General features: G+C 48.2%; 1 protein-coding gene across 1 annotated transcript in view; it reads left to right on the forward strand.

Annotated features, from left to right (window-relative positions):
- Nucleotides 1-2,921: 2,921 nt before the first annotated feature.
- The window catches only part of Ust (uronyl 2-sulfotransferase), a 241,705-nt gene continuing 222,550 nt past the window's right edge, over nt 2,922-22,076 (forward strand). Inside the window, exon 1 of the mRNA XM_048354264.1 lies at nt 2,922-3,340. Within this exon, the coding sequence (XP_048210221.1) occupies nt 3,073-3,340 (268 nt within the window). The 5' untranslated portion in view covers nt 2,922-3,072. The remainder of the gene's footprint in view (nt 3,341-22,076) is intronic.

The raw sequence follows: 22,076 nt of genomic DNA on the forward strand, positions 1-22,076 counted from the left end.
TAAAGGCCCCTTGAACAGAACTCCAGTCCTTCACCATCAGCAGTGAGGAAGCCTCAGAAATCTCTGTCTTCCTTATGCCCGCAGGCTCTCCACAGGTCTTGCAGTGTGTCTTGCCCTGGGTTTTGCACTCTTTCTTAATCAGCACTTGTCCTTGAGACTACTGCCAAGCTAGAAGTCCTACCCATGCATCAGTCTAGTATAGCTTTCTCCGGTCTAGTATAGCCTTTCTCACCTCAGTCAATCATAGGGATTCTCAATAAACTGTCATTGATGGTCTATTTCCTTACAAGTTAAGGACATTTTGTGAGGGTTTTGTTTTTTGTTGTTGTTTAAGATGGTTAGTTCACTAATAAAACTTTTTAAAAAATCTGACCTATTTTTCCTTCTAAAATCATTGCTTCTTCTAAGCTGGACTTTGCCCCTTTGTGCTTTCTTCATGATATTCCACTGTTGGTGTTTTCTGTGTTGTTTTTTTTTAAACTTCTTTCCTCAGCATTTGTTTATTCCTTTTCTTGCAGCTCTGCCTCCCTGCTCCTCTGATTTCTTTCCCTGGGAGAAAGACTTGAGTGGCTTTCCAAAGCACAGCCAGCCATGTAGCCCACCTCTGGGCAGCCTGTGACACAGACAGTATGGACACCATTTTACACGGGGTCAGAGCTCAGAGCACAGGGTCAGGCCTCAGCGCTAGGTCCAATCTGTGAATCATGGTCTCTGGAAGTTTACAAAGATGGCTTGGCTCCTCCAGCCTCCTACTCCCACTCGATAAACTCAAATTATTAATTGAGGAATCTATTCTGAGCCACTCACCAGACCAATGAAAGTAACTCACATTACTGGGTAATGACTGATTGGCTTCATTCTCTAAGGAGCAGGGACATTTCTGAAATGTGCACATTAATCCAGACAAACCTCCAGCTCATGGGTTGCATGTGAAGCAAGCCATGAACGCTCTGTTCAGGGTTTCCTGTGACAGAACAAAGGGAGTCTTCTTTCAGCAGGGATCCCAAAGCATCTTCCCAATTCCTTAGAAAAGGGCAAAGATGGTGCAGAATGGGGAGAACTGTACCCGTGTCCTGGTGCATTGGCTTGCGTGAGGGTAGATGTGTGTGAGGAGGTACGTGCGTCACTTATGGCCAATTCTACAATTGTGTTATTGTCACCTGGTGGTTAAGCCATATTGTTTTGTATTCTTTCTTTTTCTTTTTTTTTGTACCAGTCCTAGGGCTTGTAGTCAGTGGCCTGGGAGCAGGTCCCTTAGCTTTTTGCTCAGGGCTAGCACTCTGCCACTTGTGCACAGCTCCAATCCTGGCTTGTTGCTGGTTCTTACCTGGACTGGCTTCGAATCGAGATCCTCAGATCTCAGCCTTTTGAGTAGCTGGGATTACAGGCGTGAGCCACCAGTGCCTGGCTTGTTGTTTGATAGTAACTTCTTGATCTCAGAATCCTGCTCCCTAATAGTCCTTAGAAAATTCTTCAGATTTTTATCAAGGTTTTCAGGAGCATGGTCTTGGACTCAGAGTCAGTCGTTCGTGGCTCTTGATTCTTCCTCTAATCTGAGGGGGGCTCATTTACTGAAAAATACGGAATAAATTGGGAGTCAGCCATGAAAGGCAGCGGACGTCGAGGTTTCTGTCTCCTAGCACGGCGTGGGCTGAATGGGTGAGCACGCATCCTCCAACCAGCGGTGGGTGAGGAGGGCCCAGGCTGGGGCTCCAGGGTCAAACAGATCTCAATGGGGATCCCAACCCTCTCGGCTAGCCTGGTCAGCTGGGGCGCAGAAGCTGCAGGTTGTGATGAGGGGTCATTCTTCAAGTATGGTTGCTGAGCGCTGCTCTTTGTGAACCACCTGCCTGCAGGGCCGAGGAGCTAGCTGCCCGGTGCTCTCCAGACAGGGGGTTCCAGAAGCTTCCCCAGGGAGGGAAGAGAGGCACAGTCATAAGATAGATATTCCCCGGGGCAGGGCTCCCCCCCTCACTCCGCCCAGTGTCTGCTGGAGGAATGCCCGCCAAGCCCCCGGGCGCGGTGCTGTGGTTGGAGGGCAGGCGGGGAGGGGGAGGACCGGTCTTGTCCTCTTCTCTCCCGGAGGTGGGGGGGGGGCTGCGCCCCATGCCCAAGGGGAGGTGGGGAGGGGCATATTGAATCATCGCTCACCCCGGCCATCCTTTCCCCCTGCCCCCGCCCCCCCCCATCACCCAAGTACCCCGATCGGACTTTCTCCGAGCTCACAAGGGATGTGCAAGGAGAACGGAGTTTTTAAAAGGAAAACACAAATGGGTTCCAAGCCGGCGAGTGCGCGGGTGACTGTAGACGAGAGGAGAACCCGCGGGCCCCAAGAGGTCGCTGGTGGCGCAGGAACGGAGTCCACGCTGCGGAGAGAGGGGCGAAGGAGAAAAGAAAAGAACGACACACACCCAGAAACTTTCTTCCCCGTGGCCCATCCGCCGCCCCCGGCCCCCGCCCCAGCAGGGGCCGTAACGTGACACCGACACCGGGAGGGGACGGAGGAGGGCGGGTGGGGCGGGGCGGGGAGGCTGCGGGGCGCCCGGGGGGAGCCGGGCGGGGAGAGGGAGGAAACCCCCGGTAGGAGGTGGAGCGAGGGGCCGGTGTCCGCCTCCCGATCCTCCCAGCCGCCGCTGGCTGGAGGAGCCTGGACTGGGACAACACTCACACACACACACACAGACACCCAGAGAGCAACTGCACCCCGAGCCCGGGGGTCCACGCTGGCGCTGGAGGCGAACCCCGGAGGCCGCGATCGAACCCGGGGCGCCGTGGCGGCGCGCGGGGCGCGGGGCCACTAAGGGGCCGCGCGGGACGGACGCAGGCAGCGCCCCCGCGAGTCCGGGGCCGAGCAGCTCCGGCCGCCCGGGCGGCGGCGGCGGCGGCGGCGGCGGCGGCCGGCGGCGGGGACCATGCCGGGGAAAGTCTCCTGAGCCGGGCCCCTTGGGCCCCTCCCCGCCCCCACCCGGCGGCCCCCCGGCCCATGTGCAGCCGGCCGGCCGCGCTGTCCCGGCCGCGGATGGGCGCCCTCTTCCTGGCCCGGGCCGGCTGCGCGAGGCGGCGGAGCAGGCGATGAAGAAGAAGCTGCAGCCCCCCGGTGGCGGCGGCGGCGGCGGCGGGGGCGGCGCGGCCCCCCGACCCCATGCGGCCCCCGCGGGGGGCGCCCCTCCGGGCCTGGGCGGCTGGAAGCGCCGGGTCCCGCCGCTGCCTTTCCTGCGCGTCTCCCTCCGGGACTACGCCTTCTGCATGGCCACGCTGCTGCTCTTCTGCCTGGGCTCGCTCCTCTACCAGCTCGGCGGAGGAGCCCCGCACTTCCTGCTCGACCTACGCCAGTATTTGGGTAAGGAGAGGCGGCCGGCGCGCGAGGGCGGCGCCCGGGGCCAAGTTGCGCCCCGGGGGAAAGACGGGGGGGGGGGGGACGCGCGCGGGGGATTCCCGGTGCCCTCGCCCCGATCCGACCCGAGGCTTCCCGGCTCGGATGTCCGCGAGCAGCCGTCGAGGCGGCCGCCCGCGGAGCCGGCCACCCCTGCGGAGTGCGCGCGTGGGGATGAGCGCGCCAGGGGGGTGCGGTGGGGTTGAGGCCCCCCCCCCCAAGCAGGTATCCCCGGACTCCACACCGGTGCTGCACGTGTGTGTGTGTGTGTGTGTACACGCGCGCGTCCTCCGGCCTGTCCACGCAGGGCAGGCGCAGTCCCCTCCATCAGATCGTCCTGTCCCACGCTCTCGCGGGTGCACCGGTCAGTTCTCCGATTCTGTCCCGCCGATCCCCGTCCTGCCGGCCAGTCCCGGTGGCCCCACGCACGCACGCACGGCGCCCCTGCGGGGTGGCTGGTCCCCGGGCAGCCCCGGTGCACACCTTTGCGAACGGACCCCCGGGGCAGCGCCCGGGACCTGGGGCCGTCCGAAGGTGCGTGACAGCCGGACTTCAGTGCATGCACGTCTCAAGCCCACTTTTGTTCTTATTTGTGGTTGATGGGCGGGCTGGAGATCACCTAGGCTTGGGAGTCCGGGTGCCAGGGCTGGGCCAGCGCATGCCCAGGTCCCGGGGACGACGCCGGCGCGGCCCCGGGAGAGGATGCAATCCTTGCATGTCTGCCGCCAGGAGAGGTCGTGCCAGGGGTTCCCGGGGAGAGGCGGGGGGCGGGGGGGGGAGAGCCCCGGCTTATGGAGAATATCCGAGGAGATGAGCCCCAGGGAAGGAACGCACGGACACCTGTCACCCGCAGAACGGGAGCCAGAACGATGGCCCCGGAGTGTTGGGGACCGAATGGCTGAGGGACCTCGTGGGCTGGAGGCTGCCTTCCCGGACCCAACGGAGCCTGCACTGGAGAAGCGTCAGATGAAATAGAAATAGTCCTTTTCCCACATTTTACATTTTACAAAGCGTTACATGATCCTCTCTGTAAGAACTTGGGAGCACTATGATTTTTTTTCTTTTTGAGAGAAACGTTGGCCAGGTTTGATTTCCAAAGGGCAGTGTTTGGCCTTCGATTTTCATAAAGGGTGGGAAAGAGGTGATAGTCCCCTTGATTCCGGAGGGAGGGACGTCTCTTCCCAAGTTCAGCGGAGTCTCTTGTTGCTTCCCCAGCAACCTGCTACCTGCTTCTGGCCCAAAGGTAACATTTTCTTCCATGAACAGCAATCACTGTTAACTAACCCGGGGAGGTAAACGACGAAATTCAGAAGTCTGTCTCCTTGAATCGGATACAAGATTTCCGACCCCCTCCCCTTTTGGCATGGGTTCCTTTTAAGCACACCCTGGAGGGTGGTAGTACAAGGAAGAGTTGGGGGGGGGGGGTGCGGCTCAGAGACAGCCCTGTCCACTGGTCTTGAGAGCCCTTGGCTCTTGGCAGGATGCCAACTTCGCAGCCTTGGATCTTCAAGATAAAATTAGCCATTGCTTTAAAATGTCTCTCCCTATCCCCTCCCCTCCCCCCAGCTCCTAAAGTTTTGTGATTCCAATACCCTTCTTGGAGGAAGCAAAGGCACTTTCAGGGATTAAATCGAGAAATTTCCAAGTCTGGCATTGTGTTTGATACCTGCCATCCCAACTACTTGGGAGGTGGAAATTGGGAAGATAGTGATTCCCGCCATCCTTGGGGAGACCCAGTCTCAACAAATAAGCAGGGCGCGGTGTATGTTGTATAATCCTAGCTCCACAGGAAGTGGCTCTTTGTCTAGACTCACACAGAGGGGAAAATATAAGAGCCTATCTGAAAAATAACTGAAACACAAATGACCCAGGACATGATCTGTGGTGGAGCACATGCCTGGAGAGTGTGAGGCCTTGAGTTCACAAAAAGAAAAGGGAAACTTTACCAGGAAGAGAGCAGCTTGCTGTCTATTACTTACAGCTAACTTAAGTTTGTGACTGACAGGAGGGGGTCAAAGTAACATCTTTGTGCACTGAAAATAGGGTGGCCTTGGCCAAAAGTGTTTGTTATTCTGTCACAGAGAGAAAATAATAGTTTATTGGGGAAAAGTGAATTTGTGGTCTTTAGCATAATCTAAAATAAACCCTGCATACGGCCAGGCCAAGGTATCTACAGAACTTTATTGCCCTTTTCCTCCCATCTGTTATTTTCGTGTCTATCCAAACACAATTTGTGGTTAAGTAAACACATCCTCTCAGATGCCTTAGCCAGTTTTGAAGGCAAGTTCTTCTGATAAGTGTGTGTATAAAGTCAAAATTTTCCACATAGCAATAATATTCATGCCAAATACTTTTCTCACTAATCATAGCTCCTATATATCTTGGCAGGCTTATACATTTAATACATAGTAGCTTCTTGATCATGACTGGCTGAATGAATGGGTGACCCTTTGGTATCCAGCAGGTAGTATAGTGTGTTCTCAGGGGAAGGCCAAAAGATAAGGGCATCATGGTAATAGCAGACACCTACCATGTCACACACAGGTAGAATGGAAGTTAGTTTTCACAATCACCATTTTTGATAATGGGAAAGAAGGATAAAGAGGTCTGGTGGGGCTGTAATTTGGATCTAGAATGACCTAAGGCCCAGGTGTAAAAGGTTGACCCTCAGCGCGATGCTTGTGGGAGGTGGTGGAAATCTTAAGGGGGGCCAGGGCTATGGGGAGATTTTACCTCATTGGGCCTGTGCCCCTTCTGAAGGGGGATTGTGGGATGCTGGTCTTTTTCTTTCTTTCTGGGCAAGTTATGAGGTGAAATGGGCTTCCGCCACAGACATACTATGTCAACACAAGCCCAAAACAATCCAGGGCCAATCCGTCATGAACTGAAATCTCCAAAACCAGGAGTCAAATGAGTCTTCTCTCTTTATAACTAGATTCACCCCAGGTATTTGTGGTGGGAAAGCTGACTAGCACCGGAGGACGGTCACACAGCAAGTAAGGCAGGGCTTCTGCCCACATGTGTCTGGTTCCAGCACCCACTGCAGAGCACGGTGGATAATTTTAAGAGAGAAAATGGAAACAAGGCCAGGATGCAAAAGGGAATCTAAAGCACCCATTGGCTAAAAGATAGGAGTATTTGTTCTATAATGTCACCTTCACTTTCTTGATACTTTTATTCTAAGCATCTTGAGGGGGCAGCAAAGAAGGGAATTGATCCAAGCAGTTGGTTTACTCTATCCGGCTGCCTCCCTCGACTAGAACCTGCACTCTTCCGTTGTCTGGTCCATGGCAGCTGGAGGTAAGGCTCAGTGGAATTGCAACTCCTGGGACAGGCTCTGCTTCTCTAAGCAATTGCTTTGTTTCTGGGCTAGGAGTTCTCACAGTGAGTCTCCAGACCTGCAGAATTAACATTACCTAGCAATTTGTGACGAATGCAGCTTCTAAGATATCTTCCAGGACCTGCAAATGAATCTGGGCCTGGGGCCTTGCCTGGCTGCCTTAGCAAGTCCTTCAACTCATCCTGTTGGAGCTAAAGTTGGGGAGTCTTTGTTCTAGAGCAAAGTATTGCTTTCAAGAGGCTTCCTAGGTCTTTGAGAGGAAGAAGGGGTAAGATGGATGACTTGCTCTGTGTGTATGTGTGTGTGTGTGTGTGTGTGTGTGTGTGTGTGTGTGTGTATGTACTGGTGCTTGAACTCAAGGCCTGGGTACTGTCTCTTAGCTTTTACTCTCAAGACGAATTCTCCACACTTGATCCCCAGTTCCACTTCTGAGGTTCAGGTGATTATTTGGAGTTAAGAATCTCATGGACTTTCCTCCTTGCGCTGGCTTCGAACCTCAGTCCTCAGATTTCATCCTTCTGAGTAGGTAGGATTACAGGCGTGAGCCACCACTGTACTTGAGGGCTGAAACTTAAAGAAGTTTCAAGGCCATGTCATGGTTTCAGTGTTAATTTTCACTTTTACAAATGCATCTGGCTCACTGCGAACGCCCCTCTGTTTGGAGGGAAGGACCAGCCAGCAGCCGCAGCCTTCAGCTGGCTTTAGTCTTCCCAAGGTTTGGGGAGTCAGGAGGTGAAAGCCAAGTGTGTGGAAGGAAGAGACAGGAGACAGTAATCATGCTTTTTCTTCCTCACAGCAACCAGGGCAGCCAGTTCCTTCTTCTAGGCAGTTTGGGGAAGAGCAGAGTATGTTCTCCTAAAGTACATTTCCTGAGGTGACAAATCTGAAAAGAGGAAGAGAGTGGGGGTGGGTGGGAAATTGGACAGAGATAATTGTTGTCTTGATTCAGCTGCCCCCTCCCCCCAAACAAGCCAAGAGAGATGAACGAAGCATTCCATAGGGTAAAGAATAAACACAGCAAATGCTGTGTATAAATGCTGTGTATGAATGCTGGAGACCTTAGGCTTTCCAGTTCAGTGAACTACTTTTTTTTTTAAGTGGCATTCCAATATTGATTTGCAATGGGAAATGAACAAAAATGAAGTAAAAACTCCCTGTCCTCCAGCAGGGGGCTGCTGTTCACACCTGTGATTCTATCCACTCAGAAGGCCGAGAGCTGAGGATCAAGGCTCAGAGCCAGCCCAGGCAGATAAAATTGGGAGACTCTTATTTCCAGTTAACCAACAAAAAGCTGACAGTGGAAGTGTCGCTTGAGTGGCAGAGCACAGAATTGAGTGGAAAAAAAAACTAAGCTAGAGTACAAGACCCTGAGTTCAAGCCCCAGTGTGGGCACACAGAAAGACAGACAAAAACAAAACCCTTCTTACCTAGCCCTCAGAAAGTAGGTGAGGGGGAAGGAAGGGGAGGAAAATGGCGTCAAGAATTCATCGTATAGGGGCTGGGGATATAGCCTAGTGGCAAGAGTGCCTGCCTCGGATACACGAGGCCCTAGGTTCGATTCCCCAGCACCACATATACAGAAAACGGCCAGAAGGGGCGCTGTGGCTCAAGTGGTAGAGTGCTAGCCTTGAGCGGGAAGAAGCCAGGGACAGTGCTCAGGCCCTGAGTCCAAGGCCCAGGACTGGCAAAAAAAGAAAAAAGAAAAGCAAGAGAAGGGGTGTGGTAAAAGGGGGTGAGCATGTTGAAGAGGTGACACTGATCAAGATGCGTTGTATTCACAAGCTGCTTTGCTATGTGGCACCTCCTTTGTACAACTACCAAAAGATAATTTTAGAAATAAATAAAGAGAAATTAAGTGGTGATACAGCCTATCTGTCAGTAGTCTTATTACTTCTGGGCCCTGAAAATATTAAAAACTTGGACTGGCACTCTTTAAATCGACATGAACAGAACGAGCCAGATGTCTCCGTACTGTCTTAGGGAAGACGCAGCTCCGGTAACTTAGCACTGGTGATGTGATTTAGCCTTTACGAGAGCTCAGTTTGTCCGATTCATCTTCAGTGGATGGGCTTTCCTTCCCATTCTTAATTTATGCCATTTTAATGGAGATATAGTGCCTTTGTTCTCAGAATTGCCCATCTTCCTGTATGATTTTAGAAATTTAGAGTTGGAAGATGAAGAAATGTCATTGGATTGAATTTATAATTCTCCAAGTTTACATAGACATGTAAGGAAAAATAAGGATTCAGATCTGCTCCAAAAGTTTCTCAGAACCTTAAAAGCCCAATTTTATTTTTCTTCTCCACACCCTCACACATCACACACACAGTTTAACTCCAGTACTTTAAGCTTCACACAGAGGAAATGAATGCACAGAATATGATGTTATCAATAGATATTGTTGACATAGAAAAAAAAATGACATTCTTGCTCATAGCTGCAAATTTATCTCCAAAGGTTGGTTGGGGACACAGAAGCACTTTGTTAGAGAAGAGACGAAACATTTCACTGTGGCTGTCTGTCCTGTGAACTAACGCAGCGTGAATGGCAAAAAGCGCTTTGTCTTGTAAACTGTTGTTCATGTAGACTGGTCTTTGTAGGAATCGTTTAAAACCCCATATACATACAAATCATTTGGATACTGTCTTTGTGCAAATTCCTTGGCATTGATCCAGGTTTAAGATACTAGTGGGTTTTGTTTTGGAAACACTAGAAATCAGGTGGTCAGGTCTTTTCAGTCTCAAGAGAAAAAATATCTTTTGCTTCTCCGGGGGAAGCCGAAAGGGCAGAAATGGTAGTTTTCCTCCCAGCTGTAACTGATGGGTTTCCGAGATGAATGATGGAAAAACACCTTATTGGATGGATTGCAGCCATCGGATTATGAGAAGTTATTGCTTGCCTTTTTGTTTCATGTTGATGGTGTGGGGAGAAGCAAGCACAAACACATTTTGTCATGTCTATTTATTTGTGTTACAAAAACTCACTTCTAGCCACTAATCTACCTTGACCTTTTGTTTATTAGAGACAGGACCAGACCAATAACCTTGCACAAAAACGTATTATTTAAAAACGTCAGAACCATGCATCATCTATCCTGCAAGCATATTACAAATGAAGTTCACTTCAGTATTTAGAACTGTATAATTTATCCACTTAGGGGTTTTAAATAGTTGTTAGTAGGTTTTAGTGTTCTACATATGTGTAGCCATTCCCCCAGTCACTTTCATCTCCAGAACACCACACAGATGGTTTCATCACACGGAGAAACCAGGTTCCCTGAATCTTTTGCTCTACTAGTGCACCATCACCCCCAGCCCTAAGCCAACACTAATCTACTTCCGGCCTCTCTAGCTTTGACTCTTCTGACTTGTCTTAGAAATGAAATCATGCAGCATGTCGTCCTTTGCTGTTGGCCTCTTTCACTTGGCATGGTGTTTTCAAGGATCATCAGTATTATGGAATGTACTTAATTTATGTTTATAGCTGGATAATAGTCCAGTATTATAGTAATTTTTCTTAGAAAGTATATCACATTTTCTTTATCCATTTGTCTATGAATGGACATTCAGGTGCCTACCTTTTGGCTGCTCTGAACATTTGTGGACAGGTTTTAATTGACACAGTTTTTTGTCTTGTTTCTATTTGTGTGTGTGTGTGTGTGTGTGTGTGTGTGTGTGTGTATGCTCACATGCTAGTACTGGGACTTGAACTCAGGGCTTGGACACTGTCCCTTCGCTTTCTTGCTCAAGGTTGGTGCTCTGTCACTTGAGCCATGGTTCTACCTCCAGCTTTTTTGCTGGTTAATTAGAAATAAGAGTCTCATGGGCTTCTCTTCTTCAGGCTGGTTTTAAACTGTGGTCCTCAGATCTCAGCCTCTGAGTAACTAGGATTCCATGTGTGATCCACCTTTGCCTGGCTCATTTTTTGTTCTTTTCACCATAAAGCAGTGAATGGAGGTGCTGGATCCCCCAGGATCTGTGTAGAACTTACCAAGGAGCTGCCAATCCATGTCCACAATGTCTGCATCATTTTCCAGCCCTGACAGCAATGTATGAGAAACTGGTTGTTGCCATCTTAATGCGCGTGTGTGTATTCTTGTGGCTGTGTTGTGAATTTCCTTAATGATTGGTGAGGCTGAGTATCATTCTTGGCCATTTGTGTATCGTATCTTTCGCCCACTTTTGAGCTGTTTGTTTTAGTCATTGAGTTGTAAGCATTCTTTGTATATTCTGGATATTAGATCCTTACTAGACACCTTATTTTCCTGTTAATTTTGAGGCTGGAAAGGATGGTACTTGATGGAAAGGTTGAGGATGGTACTGACCTAACACAATACCATTATGTATTATGCTCCATGTAATAGATACATACCTTTGTAAGGAGCAGGAAATTAGTTTTATACTTTAGTTTTTTTGACTGTGAGATGCAGCATCTACATGCATAGTGAAGCCTAAATAAAATCCTAATGATTGATCACTGAAATCAAGAACCTTTCCCAAAGAATTTTGGGAGGCTTGTTTTACAGTATTGGGTTACTTTGAATAATAAACAATGGTTGTATGCTTTCAGTTCTAATGTATACCTGGATAGTTAGCACTTAGGAGTTTAGAGATTCCACAAAGAGAGCAGTAGCTTGCACCTGGACTGTGAGTGTAGCCATTTTTGATTATGAACAAGGGGTGTATTTTGCCTTTGTATTTGTCAATAGAGTGAAGTTGATGAACTCAGCAGAGTAAAAAAAACTGGTACATTACTTTCCTTATACAATGTACTGTGTGAAGCTCCCAAGGCACTATGGGGCATTCTTGGAAAACTGGAATTCATAGGCAATTAGCTCACATTGTGTTCACATCATGCTATATTCTGTAGGACAAGTTTATAGTTGCCATAGTTCTTACTAATTAGTTTTCTAAAAGTGTTAGAAAAAGAATATTAAGTTTCAAAAATATAAATGATCAGAAGAAGAAGATTAAAAGTATAGAGTTAGATGCTGAACAAGTAGAATCTTGATGAAAAATGTGTACCTCTCTCATATTCTAAATGAACTTAGTTGTGGTGTTGAAGCTATGAAATACTTCCTGGTCTTACTCAGGTTTTATATTGGTTGTCTATAATTTCCCAAAGATAGCCAGAGGCTCAGTGCTTTTGTCTCGTTGCCTGTCTTAGATTCTGCTGTGCTCTTTGTTAAATTGAAATCTATTTGCTAATTGAAGTTGAAGACTCTATTATGAGTGCCAAGTTCCTGCAGGAGTCATTCCAACATCTCTTCTGAAGTTTTGTACCTGGTCTTGTGATCGTTTCTGGGCTAGCTCCTTGAAGCGAAGGGTGCATTCAGCACCTCCCACCTCTCCTCTTCCACTTCTCCTGGGTGCTCTGCCTAGGCCCCAGGAAAGGAATTGTAGACCTGATATGTTTGCCATATAGACCATCCCTTGCTAAGCTTCCAATCCCTGCTTATTGGATCTATATTAAGTAGAGAATCTCCCAAGAAACATTGGCTCAATTGATATCTTCAGCCTAGCTCTTCCTTGCTGTTTGAAGTCAGTGTGACAGCACATATAATAAAACCACATATGACATAGACCTCCATAAACATGTCTATCTGCACTCTGGGATAAGTGTCTGCCTCTCACCTGGGGAATTTGGAATTGTGTCTTAGAGTCCTTTGGAATTAAGAAGACTTAAGATCAGTTTAGTAATTCGGCTGTATATGACTAGAATACCAACTTCTTTCCTGTCTTTTTTCTGAACCTCAGTCCAGTTGTTTTGGGATTTTCTCTCTTTAGGTCAGTATAGCAATTTGTGTAAGATCAGATCCTTCTTTCCTTCCTTCCTTCCTTCCTTCCTTCCTTCCTTCCTTCCTTCCTTCCTTCCTTCCTTCCTTCCTTCCTTCCTTCCTTCCTTCCCTCCCTCCCTCCTTCCTTCCTTCCTCCCTCCCTCCCTCCCTCCCTCCCTTCCTTCCTCCCTCCCTCCCTCCCTCCTTCCCTCCCTCCCTCCCTCCCTCCCTCCCTCCCTCCCTCCCTCCCTTCCTTCCTTCTTTAATTCCTTCCTTCCTTTCTTTTTGTGCCAGTAACTGGAGCTTGAACTCAAGGCCTGGACACTGTCCCTTAGCCTTGCTGCTCAAGGCTGGTGCCACTTCCAGCTGTTTGGTGATTAATTAGAAATAGAAATTAGATGGTGCTGGGTTTGAACTATGATATAGTCCTTAGATCTCAGCCTCTGATTTATGAAATGGTGATTCAGTAGATATTAGCTAAGAGCCGTAAAAGGACCAGATCCAGAAATTAGGTCCCAATGTAACAATCCACTTACTCTTGTTTGGTAGAAGATAGCCGCCAGATTATCTTAAGTTATAGCTTTGATTGGCTCTTCATTGATTAATAGATGATTTACTTGTTTGTTTTTATTTCATCTTATCTTGGCATTACTGGAGATTTAACCCAAGGCCTTGCTCATGCTCTACCTCTGAGTTATATCCTCATCCTTGACAGGTGATTAAAATATGTGATTACATTTAACCGCACTGCATGTCTGGAGTGCCACTGATTTCTTTTTCTCATATGTCAGTAAGTTCAACTTTCATGATCTCAAAGAAAAGAAAAGGGCAAGTATTTTGAGAAATTCTTGTGTTTGACCCTTCGACAAATCTTCCTTGAAGGCCTCTTGAGTGTCTGAAGTATCAGAAAGCATAAAGGTTTAGTGGTAGAAAGAGGTCTGGGTGGGAATCTCGTACTGCTTACTAGCTAGAAGAACCCAGTTTCTCACTTTCTCTGATACTTGAGTAGTTTGATCTATATAACAGGATTAATAATTGTTGTCTTATAGGGGTAGTTATCTGTCCCAAGTCTTGACATTTAAATTCCACAGTGTCAATTGTTTTTAACCCTTTTCTTTTCTACTCTCTGACTGCCTCTTCATTAAATACACACACACACACACACACACACACACACAAAATCACCAGTTTGTGTGTACAAATTCACTGGTGACTAGTCCTCCAATCATACCCAGAAATTACCGACTAGTACTTCTGTGGCATATCTTATCACCCTGACATTGACAAAGGCCATTAGCAGCTGGCGAGTCTCAGACATTTGCCCTGGTAATTATCTGTGCACACGAACCTCCCTTCTTTTTCCTACAGTCTTCAAATAACACATTCTTTATGCTGGCTGCCTTCCTCTGTTTGGACTTTATGTACATTATTTGTCCCTCAGCAGTGTGGAGGGAAGATGCTGACTTTCTGGGAGGCTGGACATTCCAGGACTGGACTAGTGACCTAAGTTAGACACTTAAGCTTACAGCAACTCTGCTACCAGGCCTACAGTGGGCCTGGGCCTAGAACTTTCTTATGGTGGCGTGGCCATCACATTGAGCAGCACCCACATTTTATTTCCCTAGTTCCTCCTGTTGGAAGTCTGGGCAAAGGCTGTAAGCCAGGCAAGCAGATGACGTCTTTCTCAAGTTCCCACGAACTTGCTTTTGCTTTCAGCTTCTCTGTGAGGCCTAGAGCTGCCTTGGACCCGAGTGTGGGCACACGTGAGAGCCACATATCTACTGTAACTTGAGCATTGGGAAGCACATGCTGATTTTATCTTATTTGATAGACAGTTAAATGTTTGGGAGCCTCAAAATCATGGCCTTGCCATTCTAGCTCCGAATGTCCTGCTTTGATCCACAGGCTGTTAGATGGGGTTGCCTTCCCACTGGCTAAGCTAAACTGGCTAGGCAAAGCTGGGTGGGTGCTGGGAGAGGCATTGCTCTGCTTCTGGAACGTCACCAATGGTAGTTAAGTGGTTGGTGTCATGAGGTCGTGGGGGCCCCAAGACTTCAGTTTCTTCATCTCTAAATCCAGAGAGTTTGATTAGATCTAGGAAGAATCCTAGAACTCTTGATGGAAGGAGGATTTCCTAATGGACATGACTTTCAGTCTGGGAGAATATCCCAATGGCCAGGCAAAGAAAACAATATCCTTTAGGGAATGTTCATATACAGCCCCAGGGAGGTGGTTTTTTTTTTTTTTTCATTTTAATGCTTATTTAAAAGACTGTACCAGGTAGCTCATCATACCTATCATCATAGACAGGAAGCGGAGATCTGAGGATTACAACTCAAAGCCAATCTGGGCAGGAAAGTCCACAGGATTCTCTGCCCAGCCTCTGTGCATCTCATTCCATGGTGGACAAATCCAGTGGCCAAAAGGGCTCTTCCAGTCTCAGCTCCTTCCCTTAGCTTCCATTGACTTCTACTACTTAGAGTATTCCCTTGGACTTGCTAAGTCTTTTAAATAGTTGCTGCAAAGTTGCCTGTCACCTGCTTCTTCATACACACATACATGCTGCCTAGAAAATTAGGTCTGTCTTCCAGTAGTTTCTCTTCTGAAGTCAGAAGAGACTTGTGTTCAGGGTAGTCCCAAACCTTCTTCTGAATGCTATACACTCCATAAACAAAGCAAAAAACCCAGCTTTGGGCCAGATGTTTCCAAAGGAAATGGGGGCGATAGGGAGATGTTTAAAAATGAAGCGTTCACAAGAAAACACAGCTCATGAGATAAAGGGTCAAACAAAGCAGGAGAGCTGACGCTTCCCAGATGAGGGAGTGAAATGGCTTCCTTACTTTCTTCTCTTTCTGGGGCCGTTCCCTGGCTGGCTTGAAGAACCGAGGAAGGTTCCAGCCCCCTTGCACTGTGAGCGGCTCTCCTTTGAGGACGGCTGTGCCACATCTTTGCTGTTTGGCTGGCCAGAGGCTGTCAGCTCTTCCATTCAGATGTGCTCTAGCTCCTCCAGCCACCTGGGGGCCGGATGAGCTGCCCACCCAGAGGCCCGACCCTCTCAGGGCCACAGCCAGCCAGACCGCAAGTGACATCCAGCGTCAGCTCTTGGATCCGTGTCTGCATCCATCGCCGTGGACTTGACCGAGTGAGGGACACGCCTGGAGCCCAGCATCCTGACTGGAAGCGATTACTCAGTCCCTCAGAACACACTGGGACTGACTCAGCTGCTTGGTTTCATGGAAGTGTGATTGCCGATCTCTTGTGATTTCATTTTGCTTTCGTGTCAGAATTCATCCCCGGCTGTGCCAAAAACAAACAAAAAAAAGTGTGTACAATCATGTATGGATTCAGAAACTTCAAGAGGAAGTTAGTTGTTGTCGTTGTTTTAACGACGGAAGAGGGGAGGGGACGTGAGGAGGGACCACAGCGTGACAATGGCGGGCTGGAGGGATGTGGATGGGCAGCGAGGGAGGAGCTGTCTGGCCCCCGTAGCCTTGCCAGGGCTGGCCCAGCTGGTGGCGTGCCCACCTCTGGGTGGGTGGAGGGAGATGCCCCTGGGGACGGGGTCACCTAAGGGAGAGCAACGTGGACATGACCTCCAAGTGGGAAGTTAGTTTAAGCAGTGTGGGGTACCGTTGGTTTTTTTTTTTTTTTCGTGGAACGTGCGGTGGGCTCTGCCCGCCCTCCATAGAAGCTGTTCAGTGACACCCGGCTATGGAAGACACAGGACAAGATGGAGGAATGGGTGCCAGGATGCTGCAGAAAGGCAAACGCTAAACCTCCCGGGCCTTCCCTTCAGCAGATGACAGGATCGAACGTATTTCTTTTTTTTTTGTGCTCCTCTCTGGCCAAAAGTCTACTCTTGTTTGCCTACTGAGCAGAGATCCAAGGCCTCGGAAGTGTTTGTGGTCGTCTGAAGTGGTGGCATGAGATGAAGAGGTCAGCAGAGAGCAGGAGGGGGAGGAGCTGCTGGTGGTATCTTGATGTCTACCCTTAGGTTGCCCATTCTCGCCTGGGTAGAGGTTATCTAGAGCTACATGGAGGGAGGGCCTTTGGAGTCTTGTATATTGATATGTTGAGTCTTCTACATTTGTAGCATGATAAACAACTTGTGTGAGTGAGTGTGTGTGTGTGTGTGTCCGCGCGTGTGCATGCACGCACCAGTACTTGGGCTTGAACTCAAGGTCTTGCTTAGTTTTTGTGTTGTTGTTTTTTCCTTCATGGCTGGTGCTCTACCAGTTGAGACTTGCTTCAAGTTCTGGCTTTTTGCTGGTTAACTGAAGATAAGAGTCTGCCAGATTTGCCTGCCCCAGACTGGTCTTGAACCTCAGTCTGGTCTTGAACCTCAGTCTTATGATCTTAGCCTTCCGAGTAGCCGTGGTTACAAGTGTGAGCCACCAGTGCTAGCCATTTCCCTTTTCTCAATATTGCATTTGGTAAGTTCTTGAGGCAAAGACCTATATGCTCTTTGTCTGGGGAGGGCTGGGCAGTGTGTGTGTGTGTGTGTGTGTGTGTGTGTGTGTGTGTGTGTGTACCTTGAGATGAATACAGTTGGAGATGTTCTTTTCCTGATGTGAGCTCTGGCCTAGAGCATGTACCTAGGCATGTGGGTGTCAGAACTTCTTGGCTATGTACCGAGAACTGACATGCTTTCATTGCAGGGAAAGCTTCCATCTTGGTGTTTCATTTGTTTTCAAGCATAATGCATTGGTAGGCCAAAATCTTCACCTTCCTTACTGTGTGCTCCTCCCGCCCCCCCGCAAGTATCTTATGGATTTAGTGGGTGGTGTTTGGGTTAAGTTCAGACTGTATCTTGTTCATAAAGCTTGTGTTTTATGGAAGTCCCACATCAGTGAGATTCAAAGGATCAGGCACATGTGTTTTCCTATTGCTTTCACGTGCTCACAGTCCTTTGCATTAGGCCTGGCAGCCCTCCACCCTTTTCTCTGTCATCTCCCTCTAGTGAGGTGCTGGGTGTTGGTGATTCTCTCTAACCCCAACCCCCATTGAGCCTTAATCTCATCTCTCTCCTCACCCCATCTATGACTCCCTTGCTGCCCTTCCCCCCACAGTCCCTGCCCTGGTACAGGTTTCCCAGCTCCCCCCGTCCACCTGCCATTATTTCTGAAAAGAACTTTGGTGCTCCCATCAGTAGATTCTATATTGCTGGTACTCTGTCCACATTGCTGAGCTGCCCCAGTGCAGAACTGGGCAGACTTAACTGGCTTCAGCCTCCTAGATGCCTACCCTGTTATAAGCAAGAATTGAGCGCTCTGGTTAGCCTCAGGCACGTGGCTCTGTGTCCTTGCTTGGGTGAACTTGACTCGTGATTGGCTGTGTCCTTGGTCCTGTAGGGCCCTTTGGAGATAGGGAAAGCTCTCACTTTAACACTGTTTTTAAAAACATTTTATTGTCAAGGTGATGTACAGAGGGCTTACAGTTGCATGAGTCAGGTAGTGAGTATATTTTCTTTTGAACTGTGTCACCCACCTTCCTCATTGTCTCCCAGTTTCCCCCCTCCTGACTTCCCTTCCCCCAAAGTTGTACCATTTCCAACATAGTGTCTCATGGATTTCATTGCTGAATTGGTTCACCCTTTGTCCTACCATTTCTGTGCTTCTCCTTCCCCTCCTTCAATCAGATAAACTTGTATATAAGACAGTGAAGAAATTAAAAAACAAAACAAAACAGGGCAGAAGTGAATAAACCAAAGGAAAAAAAAGAAAGAAGAAAAGAAAAAGACCCACAAACAGTATAACAAACCTCTTCCGTTTTTTGGAGTTCATTTTGATAAGCGTCACTTTATTGATCTTTTGCACATAGCTATGGAGCTCTTGCAATCCTCTCCTAAAAATATCATCTTTTGTTCTCACTGTGCAAGCATTTAGACTGCTGTTTAATTAATCATGTCCAGGTGTAACTGTTTGTCTTTTACTATCCATTGGGTTTACGTGAAGATTTATAGGCACATTCTGGTTATTACAAATGAGGGAAACCACGCAGCCTGCGTTTCTTGGGGTCTAGCTTACTTTGCTTAGTGTAAGTTTTTCCAAGTCTTTCCATCTCCTTATGAACGGGGCAATGTCATTCATTCTGATGGAAGCATAGAATGCCACAGTTTTTATAAGCAGCTAGATGTCCAGATATATAGTCCCTATGGATGGTAATTCTTTTGAATATTGCCAGGACTCTAGGAACCACAATTTGGAAAAAGGGACATTTAAAGGCCCACATGATGGACTAGTAAAATGGCATTTTCTTTTCTAGAAATGAAGTTTTCTTCCATGAATTTGCCCCAACAAGCTGTTTAAGATGATCAGAGGCAGTGTAATGTTAACAGAGCGTTGGGCCTCAAATCAGAAGTCCTCTGTCTGGTTCCTGGCATTACCACCATGCAGCTGTGTGACCTTGGGTAATTCACTTCACCTCTCTGGGTCTCTGTTGGAACTTTAGAGGGAGTCTTTCTGTTCTAGAACAACCACCATCTGATTCCGAAGAGAAGGCTATCTTGCATTCCCTTGCCTGGAATGCTGTGAAAAGATGCATCTATAATATGTGCTAGTACACATCTTCAATTTAATCAGGAGTCTGACTGGAGCGGGTGGCAGATGAGAGTGTAGGAATGTAGCAGCCAGTGTGTGCGGCTCATGTCTCCTCCCCTCTGCTCTTCCTGTCCCAAAGACTGAAAAAGGACTTGCTGTATCTCCCGAGGCCCCTGACTGTGTTAAGTTGCAAAGGGTAGTCTAATGGTCATTTTAATGCTTTCCAAAACTGCAAAGAAATGATTGTCAAAATAGCGGTTGGCTTAGTCTCAGACCTGGCTATGTAAATACATCATTTCACAAAGATATCCTCGGTAACAGATTGTCTCACGTGTCCTGGGGCATGTACTACGGAGAAGAGGGCTTCCTGGGAGGGATGCTCAAACATACATAGGAGTTTTCCAGATGATGTGGGAAAGGGCATTCTAAGTGGGAGGAACAGCATCTGCGAAGGGGAGCCATGGGCCAAAGAGGTGGCGTCTTTGGAGCTATCCACACTGGGATGGCTGGTGGAGGACTGTCGACAAGGGAGGGAGGGAAGTTGCTGCAAGGGAGGCTTCCAAACAGGTTACATTCTGAGGTTGGGAATGGTGGCGCATGCTTGTAATCTCAGCACCTGGGAGACAAATGCACAGAGGTATTGAATTTGTGGCCATTGGGCTATGTGTCTAGACACGGTGGGTAGCTTTGTTATTTAGAAAGAGTTCTGGAAACAAGTTCTGGAAAGAAGCCTTGGGAGCCAAGGAAGAGCCAAGACCTCGGGTCCGGGGTGGCCTTCAGAATCTCACAGTGATTTACAGACCGTAAACACGGTCCCAGGAAGCATCTTTCCTTCCTGAGCAGGGGTTGCTAAGCTTCCTCTGCAGAGCAGGCTCCACCTGTAGGCAGGCCTGGGAGGCTGTGCCCGGGACAGGCCCAACCCCTCTCATTCCCACTCCACGCCGGAAGGAAGCCAATCCCAAACGTTCTCTTGCTATGGGAATAGGGCTCAACTCTGGGCCTCACATTTGCTAGACTTTTCTACCCCAGGTGACCTTGAACCATTTCCTCTGGAGGTCAGCCTCTTGAGTCGCTAGAATTATAGGCATGGGCCACCAAGGGTCTCTTACATTTCAGTCATGCCTCCAGCCCTGCTTTTTGCTAGTTAATTGGAAATGGAGTCTCTCAGACTTTTCCACCCCAGGTGACCTTGAACCATTTCCTCTGGAGGTCAGCCTCTTGAGTAGCTAGAATTATAGGCATGGGCCACCAAAGGGCTTGAGAAGTAACTTTTGAAGTGGCTTTCATCTTGATAAAGTTTAGCTGGGCCATCAATCCTTCTCCTGCAGATATTTATTTAGTATCAATAGAGTCTTGTCAGTTTGCCTCAATGCTGACAGTTTCCTTGTAGGGTAGCAGTTGGGATGTAAGGGTTTATTTTTTTTCTGCTGGAAAATGGAAAGAAAATTCCCCAGTGCGTTTTTATTAGGTTAGGATGTAATATATCTTGAGTTTATATTTTGGTTAACCCTGTCACTTTGATGACATTTTGTCAGAGATTTACGTTAGCATGGAAACTGTAATTTCTCGCTGTTTGGAAATGACTGTGCACTGCCTATGACTGGTTTGTTTCTCCGTGGTGTTCTTGAAGGTTCCTTACAAGTGGCTTCAGTCACCCTCGTTCCAAGGGCTGGGGCCACTGTAGGCCTGCCATCCGGAGCGGACTCCGAGCTGATAGCCTTCCCTGTGCGCTCATTCTGCTCTGACGTCAGCATTCACTTTTGTCCAAACCAGGAATGGCTCTCTAAACTTTTTTTGTTCAAACACAGTTGGAACACAGTTGGAAGGGAGAGATCACAGAAAACTGAACTGGGCTGTGATGTAGGAGGTGGGTGGATCATCCTAGAAATGAGTCTGTGGTAATTTGAAGTCAGAGGTATCTCTATCTTATGTAGGAAAGAGATGGTGCAGGCCCAAACTTGAATGGCTTCTCCATGCCTGACCTGGGCCTATGGGAACTTACACGGGGTCTAGTATTTATTGGATGAAACATGTGTATTAAAGCAATTATAACATGAATCTCAAGGGGGAGAGTATTTTGCAGCTGAATGTTATGTTTATGTTCAAGTTTTGGAATCCAAGGCAAAGAAAGACAAAACGATGTCCAGCTTCTTAGGAATTGTGGCTTCTCCTTACCTCTCCCAAAGGAAGATGCCTGTTAGATCTTAGGGTATTATGGTCAGTGTTCCTCACAAGGCTGTGTCAGACATTGGCCTTTATCATCCGAAATCATAGCCTGGAGGCAACTGTAGTACCTCATGCCTGTAATCCTAGCTCTTCAGGAGGCTGAGATCTGAGGATCACAGATTGAAGCCAGTCTGGACATAAAAGCATATCAGACTCTTAGCTCTACTTCACCAGCAGAAAGACAGAAGGGGAGGGGGGCTCAAATGGTAGCAAAAAGCCAAGTCAGAGTATGAGACCATGAGTTCAAACCCCAATACTGACACATACACATGTGCGCGCGCACATACACACACACGCATACACATACATACATCCAGAGAGAAAAAAAATGGAAGCATAGCTTAGCAATGATGTTTCCCGGGGTTGCTGAGCCATGACGGTTGCAGCATCTTGTTTTCTGTGATCGGAGTATGTAGAACAGGCGATGTGGTGGTGGTGGTTTCTCCACTTTTAATCTTGGGAGAACAATGAGTTGCATGCTGCTAAAGTCCCCGAGGGACAGGCACTGCAGTGCCCGGCACATGGGTGGGGGTGATGATTTGGCAGCTAGGTTCTGCTCAGTCACACCCAGTGCCGGGCAGGCTGCTCCAGGCCGGGGTGGCTTGAGCGGAGCCCCTGGAACAGGAACCCAGGCCAGCCTAGTCCTCAGAAAGAGAAGTTCTGGAGAAATGTTCTGTGAATGTGCCAACACTAGACCTCTAAGAAGGGTTTGTTTTTTAATTGGACACTTTCAGTTTTATATCAGTTGTCAGTGAGAGAATCAAATTGATTTACCTGGTTTTCCTTCTACAGCTTTGTTAAATGTGTTTCCAGAGCCTCGTT

The sequence above is a fragment of the Perognathus longimembris genome, chromosome 9 (assembly GCF_023159225.1).
Source record: "Perognathus longimembris pacificus isolate PPM17 chromosome 9, ASM2315922v1, whole genome shotgun sequence".
Taxonomy (NCBI): domain Eukaryota; kingdom Metazoa; phylum Chordata; class Mammalia; order Rodentia; family Heteromyidae; genus Perognathus; species Perognathus longimembris.